General features: G+C 35.3%; 3 protein-coding genes across 3 annotated transcripts; all 3 read left to right on the forward strand.

Annotated features, from left to right (window-relative positions):
- Positions 1–1,388: 1,388 nt before the first annotated feature.
- On the forward strand, positions 1,389–4,954 carry LOC127877133 (ankyrin repeat domain-containing protein 1-like). The gene is made up of 6 exons (XM_052422777.1): positions 1,389–1,400; positions 3,199–3,297; positions 3,634–3,732; positions 4,023–4,124; positions 4,679–4,777; positions 4,946–4,954. The coding sequence occupies exons 1-6, from the start codon at positions 1,389–1,391 to the stop codon at positions 4,952–4,954; spliced, it is 420 nt and encodes a 139-aa protein (XP_052278737.1).
- Positions 4,955–6,475: 1,521 nt separating this feature from the next.
- LOC127877134 (uncharacterized) lies at positions 6,476–9,140 on the forward strand. The gene is made up of 5 exons (XM_052422779.1): positions 6,476–6,790; positions 7,639–7,830; positions 8,351–8,525; positions 8,753–8,939; positions 9,134–9,140. The coding sequence occupies exons 1-5, from the start codon at positions 6,476–6,478 to the stop codon at positions 9,138–9,140; spliced, it is 876 nt and encodes a 291-aa protein (XP_052278739.1).
- A 21-nt stretch (positions 9,141–9,161) lies between these two features.
- LOC127875875 (uncharacterized) lies at positions 9,162–11,158 on the forward strand. The gene is made up of 4 exons (XM_052420611.1): positions 9,162–9,290; positions 9,783–9,937; positions 10,192–10,591; positions 10,802–11,158. The coding sequence occupies exons 1-4, from the start codon at positions 9,194–9,196 to the stop codon at positions 10,855–10,857; spliced, it is 708 nt and encodes a 235-aa protein (XP_052276571.1). The 5' UTR covers positions 9,162–9,193; the 3' UTR covers positions 10,858–11,158.
- Positions 11,159–13,666: the final 2,508 nt, after the last annotated feature.

The raw sequence follows: 13,666 nt of genomic DNA on the forward strand, positions 1-13,666 counted from the left end.
AAGGAAGACAAGGTCGCCTAATCCTGGACCATCGTCATCTATGCCCATGCCTACTGCCGCTGGATCAAGGCCTATAACAATCAAACCCTAAGAATAAGCTTCTGTCCTATTCGCCATAGTCACAAACTTATTTGGCTCAAAGGCCTAGTGCTACAGCGTTCGAACAGCGTCATCGCTGCCATGGGTTTTTCGGCTCACCGTAAAAATGCCGAGCCGCGGCAATGCATTCGAAGATGCTCAAAATAATCACCGATATAATGGATTTTCATCCGATTGCACGATGTCCTCACGTTCGCATGGCGTTGTAGCCAAATGCTAAGCGCTATATAAATACTACATTCTGCGTAATTGATATCGCTCTGGGAGCGCCGCCACGCGTGGGCGTACTGGGGTTTAACTTGCGTCAAACGTAACTTGAAAATTACACTTATAATAGTACCGAAACCGTTTAAACGTATTTATCAGTATGTGTGAGTGTTCAGAATAATTCTAATTGGCATAGATAAATTAAATCTATAGCCTAATTAGCAAGTAATCGCTACCACCACCACCACCACTATACCACCTACAACACCACCACCACCACCACCACCACCACCACCCGCCGACGCCTCCGCCCACCACCAACCACCACCACCAACCACCACCAACCACCACCAACCACCACCACCCACCACCACCACCACCACCAGCCGCACCCGCCCACCACACACCACCACCACACCACCACCCCACCACCACCACCCACCCACCATAACCACCACCACCACCACCACCACCACCACCACCACCACTATACTACTATTACTACTAGCATAACTACTACTTCTATTACTACTACTATTACTACTTATATAGTATAACTTCTACCACCGATGATAAAGACGACGGTGTTACTACTGCTTTTGATAGTTTTGCACGCATACATGATAAAAACTTCAAATACTCCTCTGCTTATCTGCTGTCATAATACACCTAAACTTTGATGAAGTTATCTACAGATTTTTGTCGCTGTATTAACAAACGCAGGTTTAGCGATATTTACAAAAAGCAGTTAGGTTTAGAGGTGAACAATGGCAAGGTATATATCATGTTTGTCATCTCTTTTGCTTATATTGAATTGGGGGAATGAATGCCTGTCCTTTATACTCATCTATACAGACTAATTAAAATAGGTATACGGTGCAATTGTCTTAACGTAAATATAGATCTTTTAGCCAAATACACCAATGCTTAGACCATGTATGTACATTACTTATTTTATTAAACAATTCGACTGGGTTACCAATTTATTAGCCAATCAAAACATTGGTGGTCTTACATCGAAATTGTTGAGCGTGCAAATATTTTTACGAAGGGTCTTTGAAAAGTTATAAACATGGATTAACATGGAAGCAAAGGTATCCGTTGTATTTTGTTAAAAAAACCTATGCTACTTTTAAAAAACGTTCATATAAAAAAGTTAAGAGATTTACCTCTTTAATGTAAAACAATAAATCTGTAAGCAGTAGAACGAACAATGTATACACATCAATTTACTGTGACACTCATATGCACCTTATTATTACAAAATATAAAAGTTTTACTTTATTTTTTTTAACTGAACTCTTAAAACGGACGATCAAAGGATTTTTACCCTGCTGGTGAACCGACCTCAGTGTGCTAAAGTATCTTACGTCCTCTCATTTGATTTCTTATGCATTATTTGACGACATCTTTGACTTATTTGTGATGTATACAAAATGAGTTGTTTTTATCAACATGATCTTGAAACAACGAGAAAAAGGTTAAATATATTGAATAACAACTAAATACTAAAGTAAAGTAGCCTGGTGATACATTCTTCCACTACGTTTATAAAGTGTGTGTAAAATTGAAATTTTAATCAATAACCGGGCATTTACTTTCTCGCAAACTACCAAGCTCACTTAATACGTGTTCCTGATGTTCCGATTGATATAGGAAGAATTGCAATATTTCCAATTATAATATATTATAATAATCAAATAAATTACACCAGTTTGTAATAAGTTTACCCCCTTTTATACTGAAACAAAAGTTCAATTAATTTTTTGAAATCTTCGCTCAAATGTTGGCTACATTTTACTTACGGTCAGTCATAATGTTATTTGTTGTGAAAGTACCATATTCAAAGATACTCACAATAACCTCCCTTATTAATCACTTGAATAGACTTCCTTTTTGCCATTGTTTTATATATTACATTATTTAATATAATTTAAATATGTAAATTATAAATATGTTAATGATAAATAATTCCACATTATAAAAAGCAACATAATTACAATATTAACATGAAAACAATAAACAACAATAAACAAAGCATCTCCTATTCATTTCTATCATATTGTTTTCTTTGTAGCTTGAATTCGGGTATGATAAGGAGCTTTAAATTAAGAATTTCAACACAATTATAAATAAAAACTATTTGTCATCTTTTATTGTTGTGATTCCACTATTATGGACTGTTGTTCGTGCGAAAGGTGTACAAAAATCGACACTGACACACTAATTCATTAAAAAAAACGCATACAACTCCCTTAAATATCTTAATATAACATCATATCATAAAATCTTATTCTGTCCTATGATAGGCGTTTTGGTATTTATTTTCACAAAAATAACACTTGAGAAAATGTTGGTAAATAATCGTAACTGGAAATAATAAGTAACATGATTGATACATGACATGTTTGAGATTACATCGGTAGGTGGTACCCATTAATAGACAGTATACCAAACATAATCTTAATAATATGATTTTACTTTGTATTATTCGAACATTGGATAGGAATGTAAATATGCAATTGTGTCCCGGTATAACAACCGGTTTCATATATCTAAAAGTGTAAATAGGCTTAGCTTCACTGGGCCCGCATTCACCAACCGATTCTTAGACTTAAGAATTAAGAATAGACTTACAACCAAGCAATGTGTGTTCAGTGTTTGAATATATACAGGACTCCACTGGTGATTATGTTATTAACAAAATGTTCTATATGAAGAATAATATAGATAGGGATGTTTACAGCAGAGTTTGACTCAAAATTAAAGAAATTCTTGAATATTATAATTTAAAGAATTGTTTGGTGAATACGGGCCCTGGTATTTTTACAGTTTAAAGTAAATTTGTTTAATAACGATATATGTAAACATTCGTAACATGATCCAAAACAGGAGCGCGGTTACAAACTGCTGAGGTCAATCTCAGAGGATAATGGCCAGGAGGTGAAAGGACTTCTAACAAGTGGCAACATCGACTTCCATGTTGACCAAGTAAGCATTCTATAGAATCGGTCATGGTATTGTGTTGACATTATATTCCGAAAAAATGTAAGAATGTATTATATATATATATATTATATTTGTAAACGCGAGGTCGTGTTATATTTTATCTGTATGCATAGTTTGTGTTCAGTATTTAGTTACATTGATGTAAGCAGACAATCATGTATGAAAATTTGGAGTTATAATAGACCTACATTCCTGATATGGGATACAAGTTTCTGTGACATGTTCAGTTCTGACACTAATATGATGCATATTCGTTAAATTATAATTTTGTTAATGCGTTATCGTAGTTTCAAATTCATTTAATTATTTACTATATAGAGAGGCGACAACGCAATTCATTTGGCAGCAAGGAAGGGGAGCCTTGATTACATCAAATTTCTTCACAAGGCTGGCGTAGACTTGCAACAGAAAAATGTGGTAGGCAAATATCAAATGTACTTATAACTATTTAAACAGATGTCTGTATCTTTGAAAATTCTAATAATTAATAAATTATTACTAACAACTGAATAGTGTTAAGAAAAGTCTTAAATAATTTAACTAGCAAGGAAAATGCATATTGCCCTCCCCTGAATACAAATCCATTGCCTTTGGAGCAAAAATCTGACGCGTTACCGCTAGTTAAATAATTAGGCCTTCGATTGACTAGCTTTCTCAAAATTCGTTATTCTCAAATACACTCAACCCCTAAGCTAATATGTTTTCAGCACGGCAACACGGCAATGCACTACGCGGCCAGAGATGGCTACCTTGACATAGTGGACTTCCTGAGGACTCATAAGGCCGACATGAACCCCCTCAACGATCTGGTCTGTAAGTCATTGAACAAATGCGCGCCTCTTGTTATTTTCAATGTCTTTGGTAGAAGTCTAACTACTAATCATCGGCTCAAATATACAATGTCATGCTATTGCTAGAAGATGACGTGCCCTAATACAGTTATATACACTAAATGTGCAGCTAAAATCTCACTACATAGGAACGGATAAAATTGTGACCAAAGAGAACTTTCACTAAAATGTTGTTGTTCGCGCTATAAAATGAATGTTCAATTCTGGTTTTTTATTACGAATGCAAATTTGAACTGTTTTTGCATTTTGACGTTTTAAAAGCCAGGGTGAATATGCGGAAAAAACATGCGAAGAGCCATGATTTATTTGAGAGATTTCGATTTAACTTAAACGAAAACGCATAGTATCTCGCATTCTTGCATAGTGATATCGTATTCTGGCATCGTGCTTTCACGCCTCTGTAACGTGTTTTTTAAGGTCTCTCCCTTGTTATCTATAGGTAGGGAATGCAAAACAACGAGCGGCACTAACAGACCACCGCAGATCTATCTGTATTTTGCTTATGTTTGCAGGAAGGGGAAGCTCCGTTACACAAAGCAGTGCGAGAGCAAACGATGGATGTGATTGAGGCTCTCGTAGATCTCGGAATGGACCCGAACATTAAAAACAAAGTGAGGAGTATATTGAACACATTACGAAACGTTTCACAAGTCACCGAAAAAAAGCTTTTAAGACACGCAATTTTCATGGTCACATTATCGGTCAGGTTAGCTTCTGTCCAGACTATGAGAATCACGCAAGGTTTCGTGGTTTCAAATACGCCACATATGTTATTTTAGGACAGATAACCAATGTTCAGTTACTATAATAATTGTAATTATAGCTGTTAACGTTTGATTTTCAGAAAAGCGGGAATGTTCCTTTGCATGTGGCGCTAGAATCAGGAGCACAGGAAGCCATGGAAGGTCTACTAATAAAAGGCGCCAAACCAGGAATTAGGAACAATGTCAGTAGTCCTTTTGAATTATCTTGATCTTCCCGCCAGTGGCTGCCGGAGTTTGCCTTTGCTTTATAATTAGTAATGGCTCTTTAAGGAGTTCCATTATCAGTTGCATGCTTAGCTTAAGTTTATTTGTTTTATGAACTGACGCCACATTCATTATCATTGAATCAGCAGATCGTCCAATCACAATTAATTATGCATACACCTTAATACATAATTTTAGAGAAAAACAGAGTATTCATGTTCATAAAATAAATGTTGAGATTATTTCTACCCCTAGCTTGTTAATAACTTACAATTTCCGATTTCATTTCCACTAAAACGAAAGTGGTTAACGGAAATCTTATAACATTGGTGGGTACTATTAATGCTGTAACATGTTACAGGATGGACTACTTCCAGTCGATTTAGCGAAGAACAATGCAATCCGAAGCACATTACAGATGTACGAGTCGCTTTTGATATCAATGAACGCGGGGTAAGGATTGTGTGATTGTGTGATTTGAGCATTTATTATAAACATATATTTTTCCCCACAAATACACACTTTTTCAACATTCGAATTCTATAAACCATATTAGCTACAATCGTTTTTTTGGTTTCCGTATCACAATAAAAAGCCCGGCTACTTTTCCTGTCAGTGCGAATGCTCCGCAGTGTCCGGTACATATCGTCATTTCGATAAAACGTTTTTTTTGTCAAATTTTTTTAGTGTTATATATTTTTAAGGATCAATATTCAGAAAAGGCATTTCATACACCGAATATTACAATAATAGTGTGTGCTGGGAACTTCTAGCGGGCGACTTAACTATCACAAAGATTGGAACAAAGTTTTGATGATAAATCAATATTAACTTAAGATATACTGCTCTAAAATAGTTGTGGTGCGAATGGCGGACATATTTAATTGAAGTTATTTAAGAAATAATGATCACAAAGTCTTGATTATTTTGTTAATATCAAACGATATCCATGGTTTGATGCAGAATAACCCAAACTTTTTTTCCTTTCTTGTTTATATTAAAATGTAACGAAACCTGGCAGATTATGTCCTATTAGATAATCAATATAGGGATAATAATACTAATACATGTGCTGAGGCTTTTATAGAACGAAACTGAGAGTGGTACGACGTTGATGTATTTTATGATATATATATATTTCTATATATATGTTGATATCTATTCAATTCCTGAACACTTTCTATAGTAAGGTTGCTAATTTAGTTATGATAACCTTGCAAATATACAAAGATAAATGTAGGTTGCTGATGTGAAATGTGTTTGCTTTAAGAGCTCAATTTAAATAACAACTTTCTTTACAGAGATATTAAAGCCAAAGGCACGAAGATAACACGTGCTGAAATGGAGAAAGGAATTCAACTACACCGAGTCGGTGTTATTGTTGCACAACTAGACATACCCGAACGGTTTCCCACCGGTATCTATTGCCGTCGTGAGAGAGTCGAACACGCGACCGTTAAAATCCCTCACTTAGAAGAGGAATTCTCGTTTGGGGACGTGTATCATATCCGTGTATTTGATGTGAACCAGGACTGCAAAGCGTTGCTATTTCTACCTTTGTACGAGGCGCCTTCAGGCAATGAGCAGATGATTGTTCGGTTCCTGTGTGGTAACTATGACGACTTCGTAGCAGATGAATATGTCACGAACGGAAAGGTATATATTAACTGTATCTTTGCGCTAAATATATGTACTCCAAGAACCACGTCAAGCTAAAATGGGGTTTACGTCATATGCGGCCAGCGATGCGCCAGACTATCCATTGCATCTTCGATATCTGGTCAGGACGTATCCTGTCCTCTATAAAGGCGCGCAAGGTGTCGTGGTCTCATTAGATGAGCAGGCTGGTATGGAGCTACGCTAGCCACAAATGTCATAGGACCCATTTTCGCAGATATGGCTCATATATTACTTGCATTGTATCTTGAGTGTCAACAAATTATTTAGAAAATAGTTGCTTTATATCTCAGTAGCTGAGTGCGGTAGGCCAAACAACTGCAGAGTGAAATGCTTGTTTTATTTTTGGTAAAATTTATAACAAAATATGGTAAACATAATTTTAGTGCATGTCTGTATATGTAATTAATACATGTGCTTAAGAAATATTATTCGTTCTATTTACATATATAGTATTCAAGATACTGCATAGCAATAAACGTCAAATTCTTAATCTTATTATGCTACATGTACGTTTCATTTTAACGAAGCAAATAATCGATAATACGATTACGCCTGTTAACTTGAATCTATTCTGAAAAGAAGTGTGATATCTCTCTCTCTCTCTCTCTCGCTCTCTCTCTCTCTCTCTCTCTCTCTCTCTCTCTCTCTCTCTCTCTCTCTCTCTCTCTCTCTCTCTCTCTCTCTCTCTCTCTCTATATATATATATATATATATATATATATATATATATATATATATATATATATATATATATATATATATAATGCCAAAACGAACGTTTACACGTGCAATATTGAATTTTGTATCGTCTCTCTTTTAATCAGAACGTTTACCTTCCATTGGACGTCATATTGATGCCGGACAGAACGTGTATCTGTATGATCAATATCCGTCAGAGGATTGAGGAGAGAGCAGTTGGCGAACAAGAAGCAACCATAACGTCGGACATGGACCAGGACTTTGCAATGAACATCCAGTCTGGATCATTCGAGGCAGACACCGTATTGAGTCTCCAGGTAACTATGTGTTATATTTAACTTTTATGAAAAGCTTATAATTATAAAAAACTTGTAATTATACTCTTTGTCCGAAGTAAAAGGTGTATTCTGGAATAACCATCGACGTCAATGTCTGTCTGTACGTTTATTTGTCTGTCCATAGACAGAAACTTTTCTGACGACATATTTCAACACTTATGAATGTGCATCGTTCAAACTTGTATGCAATACCCTTATTAAACAAAATTGAGCATCGGTATATTTTTACCATCGAGAATGAAAGTGTTAAGAATCTATGCATATTTTCAATAGACGGCATAATTGGTTTTGGCTATTCCTTATACTATGACAATATACAATTCAGAATATCTTTTATTTTTTAGTTTTTATTGTTGAGTTTCTTTCCGAGCATATCATTGTTGTCACTAAACTGTAATAAATCCATTAGCATATACATCGGTGATATATGCGATCCTGCAAAGACACTGATTTTTCAAAAAGAAACATCTGACGAACATGTACCTGTCTGAGAATATAGGTATTTGAAACGAATCCGAATGATGATGTCACAGAGGCATTCGATGAATCCGAATCCGAAGAGGAAGAACAGCGAACTTCTCATGAAACGGCTACGAAAAGCAAGGCCGCGGAAAGCGAAAAAAAGATGCACTCTTGTAATCTTCTGACAAACTTGTACCAGATCAATATTTCAGGTTCGTGCAGTATTCTCATCAAGGCCGTTCTCGCTTTCGAACATCCTTATTAATTTTGTAAATATTAAGGGAATCTGCAACTTCACTAAGTCTCATTAAAGCTCTCTTCATGTATGGCACTTGGCATTGAAACTAATTGTATTGCATTTGGAATTTCTGAAAGTAAACCATAAATATTTGTCTTACTTCAGCTTTATTATTCATGCGTCTTTCTATTCTTATGACAGGAGACCAGCCCAAGAAGACTGTCACGCTGACACTTCCTCTTGGAAACGGGATGACCGCAGACGACAATATTGTTATAATCCATGCTAACGAGACGGAATTGAATCAGGAAAACGCCTTGGAAATGTTGCCGGTTCAGCCGCAAGTTGTGAACGGGAAAATTGTCTTTGAAGTTTCGCAATTCTGCGTGTATGACAATTATGGAATTAAAAAATCTTGTTTAAATACGATATTGATTAAAGAACTGTGCCGATGTTCACTGAAAAAAGCGCGATTAAATTTTAACATTAATTATTTACGTATTATGTAAGTATTTGTTGTTTATAAATTGAAATGTTTAACGTTTAATAAATGCATTAATGGTACTGTTGTTCTAATAAAAGTTTTTAATTGGATCCAGGTTCACGTCAACATGGCTTGAAAAAGTGGATTCTGTGAAAAAAATGCGAGCTGTTCAACAGAGCTTGATTGACGCGAAGGAGAAGAGAAAACCCATTTCGTTTTATGCATTGGTACAGCAAGATGACGAGGATGCAACGGGTAAAATGTTAAAGTAGTAAAATGTAACTTTTATTGTGAAACGCATCTTCATTACATCATCGTATTTAAAAAATGTTTTTTTTTCCATCTTTGATTTGATTGTTTTTGTTTTAAAAAAAGAATTGATTTGTTTCATAATTTGACCGTTTTCATTGTTGAGAATATTTTCTTGAAACATAATTTCAACGCCGATTTCTCATGCTTTGGTCTCATCTTACTCATTTGCTGTGTAGCTTATGAAAAGACTCGTTTCGAAACAGATTTTTTCCCTTTATTTAACAAATATTGAAGTACAAGAAAATATACAAATAATACAAAATACAATTTGAAATATCATAGAGAGGGAAACGAATTAGGGTTAATATGTTGGGAACATTATCCATGTTTATTATGAATCAATTAAAAATCAGTCAGAAACTGATGTTGATAGAGAATTGTCAGTTACATCTTCACAAACGAAAAAGGGTAAAATCGAATTATGTTCATATTAAGGGTTACGACATAAAGTGGTTATCGAATGTCATCTCGCACACAAAAGTCAAAAACAGCGGGAGAAATGGATAAAGAAGGGATTTGCCGAGCAGAACCCCCCAGAGACTGGGGAGCTTATGGCCGCACCTGGCGACAGCTTCGTCGCAGACATTCAGGTTTGGTATCAACCACATATATAAACTTCTGGCACGTGTATTGATGACGTTATATACCATATGAGAAACATATTGTCGTTTTAATTCATAACAATACAAATCATAAGACTATTAATGTTGCAGTCATATGCTTAAATTAATAAAACGGTCGGACTAAATGTATGAACATATTACTCAAACATATAATTAGCTTCAATTTATAATAAACAATTATTTGTATTAGAATACATCGGTTAAGCTGTTTATTTTTTCAGGGAAATGTTCGTTTAGAAGATAGTGCCTCTGCATTGACAAGAAAAATTCAGTTCCTGAAAAGTCGCCCATGTCAGCAATCTTTTTACGTTCGTCTGCAAGAAAACATCTACGACCAGGACGATGCATTTGGGTACGTTATGATTTACAAATCTCAACAAGATAATACCGTGACAGACGAGATTGCAAGACTAAGAATTATGGTCAAACCTCCCAAAAAGGCCGAAGATTTACCATCTTCTCCGGTACCGTCCGTGACATCAGTGATTAAGAAAAAGAAAAAGAAATCGAAGTCTAAGAAAAACGCGCAGCCACAGGATCTTAAGATGAAGTCGCATAGAGGGTCAGTTCATTCCCTAAATGAGCGGGGTGGATCTGTGACAGATTTCTTTGCACGCCGAGGTAAGTCTGTTTATTTATAAACATTTTTAATTAACAATGCATGCTTTTGCAACGGCGTAAGCCTTTGAATATGTTATTTAACAAACAAGTTTTGATTTATCGTTGTCTATCGGTAAATAAAGAACTACTTGAATTTTTAAAGGTTATATACAAACCACAAGTTCGTTCGCACGAGTTGTTTGATCATATAAGCAAGGTGTTTTTTTTCAGATTCGTTGTACAGGGCTCCTACACAGGTGTCCATTAAATCGCCCAAGGACGCTTAGAAAACTGTAGAACAGATCCATTTGTTTGACATATAAGCAAATAAATCAATAAAACAATACGATATTATGCAATAGTCAGTTTAAGATTGTCGATAAATGTAAAGATTTACATTTCCTTATTTATATAAACATTGGTTTCGTAACGAATAAATGCAACTCAATGTATTATGAAGGTACTTTATGGACACTGTCTATATTTTAACATAATGTGTTGTTTTTTTCATTCAATATTCATTTAACAAATGCTGAGGGTCATCTTTTCGTTACGTTGTTAATACAGCTCATTGGGTCATTGTCGACCTGAAATGGCTTGAAGTAAACCGGGGCTGACTAGAAGCAGATTCGTGTCAACCTGGGGTGACTTCAAGCCGATTCTAGTCATCCGGACGGCTTGATGTCACCCCAGGGTGACATGGATCGGCTTGAAGTCACCCTAGGGTGTCAAGAATAGGCTTCTTGTCAACCCCCGGGTGACTTGTGCGCCATTTCAGGTCGACAGTGACCCAATGAGCTTTAATACATTGTATATTATATTTGTAGGCATTTTAACCAGATATGTACACAATATTGACAGATGCATGTTATTAAATTAAAAAATGAAAATCATTTAACAAGAAATACCAATACCTGTTTAATTTTTTTTTTTACCACAGTTGCAACATTTATCTATTAGGAATAGGATTTTGTTTTTCCATTGCTCATTGTTTTGGCATTCAACGTTTTCTATTGTTTATCACGTGAATTGTGCACTCAAATAAAGATGAAATAGTCCAACACAGTTCTAAATCTGTTATCATATGGCGTTCATCAAAATGATACAATATTCACTTGTGGCTCTGAAGAACAAGTCTATGTACTACTGACAAAAATACTGACAGATATAGTATGATTTATTTCCATGTTGAATAAACACATTGAGAATACAATATCAGCCTACGTCATGGTCGGAGTTCTACTAAATTTCGGCCAAAAAGAAATTCTAACGAATATTGAAATCAATTGATTGATTCTAAACAATTATCATACTTTTATTACATGTAAACACATTTAAAGTTATTTATACATACGTGTATTCTTTGTACTGATAAAACAGTACACCAATTATTAGAGTCAAATATAAGAATAACCTCTAATGAATGAACCTACGGAACTGATCAAACGACTTCAAGGGTTCTTGTTATAAATAACATAGATGGAATATTAAGAAATTATGCGATGCTGTATTTATATACATATATATTTAATACACGCGCTTTCTTACTGGACTGAAATAAGAGGATAGTGTTAGCAGCACTGTTAACCTCGTATACTTGTAAATAGCAAGCTATGGCCGTTGAATGAATAGTCAACACATATAATTGCCTGTGTATTGAGAATAGCAGTTTAAAAGTGTGTTTACTTTATCATACAATTAACAATTCTAAACGATTCAAAAGAAAAGTGTAATTTACATAATAAATACTGTCGAAGGGTACCAGTATTAAAAGGGTAAAATGATCACATCGTAAATATCTAAACTGATTATATGGACACACTTACAATTATTAATACTTATTATATATATATATGAGTCGTGTTCTGAGAAAAATAGGCATAATGCATGTGCGTTTTTATGTCGTCCCAGATTAGCCTGTGCAGTCCACACAGGCTTATCAGGGACGACACTTTTCGCTTTTATGTTTTGTTTTTGTTTAAATGATGTCTCTTCTTAGCAAAAATCCAATTTAGGCGGAAAGTGTCGTCCCTGATTAGCCTTCGCGGACTGCACAGGCTAATCTGGGGCGACATTTTACGCACATGCATTTTGTCCAATTTTCACTGAACAAGACACATATAACCTATAAATGTAACACGAGCATGAAGTTTGGTGCTAGCTTTGGAACTTGCTCAGTTATTTCGGGATCTAACTGAAATTACATGCATATTCCTTCTATGTACACACCGTGTTTCGTCAACTTAGCTTTCATACTTTTAGAATTATTTCAGGATCGAGGTTCAAGTTTTCCAATTTGTCATGGAATCATATCCACTGTTACCAATACCATATTAACCACGACTTTTGTCTCATGAAACATGTGAAACATACATACTCCCAAATATGGCCCTCTTTCAGAATTCCATGTTTCATCAACCTTAGTTAAGTACTTGTTGAGTTATAGCAAGATCTAGATTCGGACGGACAAACGTGCCGACTGGGGGTAAACCTATAGTCCCCTCCTGTTACACAGTTACGGGACCAACAAACATAAATATATACGGTGCACAGAAAATACCTGAATACAGACATTAACATGGCATGACAATAAGCACTCATATCCTTGAGACTAATATAAACCGCTAAACACACTATTCACATGAAACAGCAACATGAAAATACCTGCATAATTGTTGGCCGAATATTGTTAAAAGTAATCTTAGCCAGAGTATTCAAACGTTTATCAGAACTAAGTAATAATTGTTACTTTAACTTAGTTTAATCTTTAACATGTAACTTAGTTTAACATGTTATTTATTTTAACATGTAACTTAGTTTGTTCTGTATATTTGTTTTAACTGTAACAAATTAAATTGGTAATGAAGCCACATATGGCCAAGATAGCTAAAGACAAGGCCAGCATCTGCGCAGTCAGACCTAAACAACCATGTCAGCTATAAAGTCACACAAGGTTTTCTGGGCTCATTGGCGGATGCACAGGCTGGTCTGGAGCTATGCCGGTCGCATATGGCGGCTAAAATGATGCAATTGAAGAAAGTTCTACCAATCATATCAGTAGTAAGATCTAAATCGGGACTAAATATTGTGAAGCAC

This window comes from Dreissena polymorpha, chromosome 4 (genome assembly GCF_020536995.1).
Source record: "Dreissena polymorpha isolate Duluth1 chromosome 4, UMN_Dpol_1.0, whole genome shotgun sequence".
Lineage (NCBI taxonomy): Eukaryota > Metazoa > Mollusca > Bivalvia > Myida > Dreissenidae > Dreissena > Dreissena polymorpha.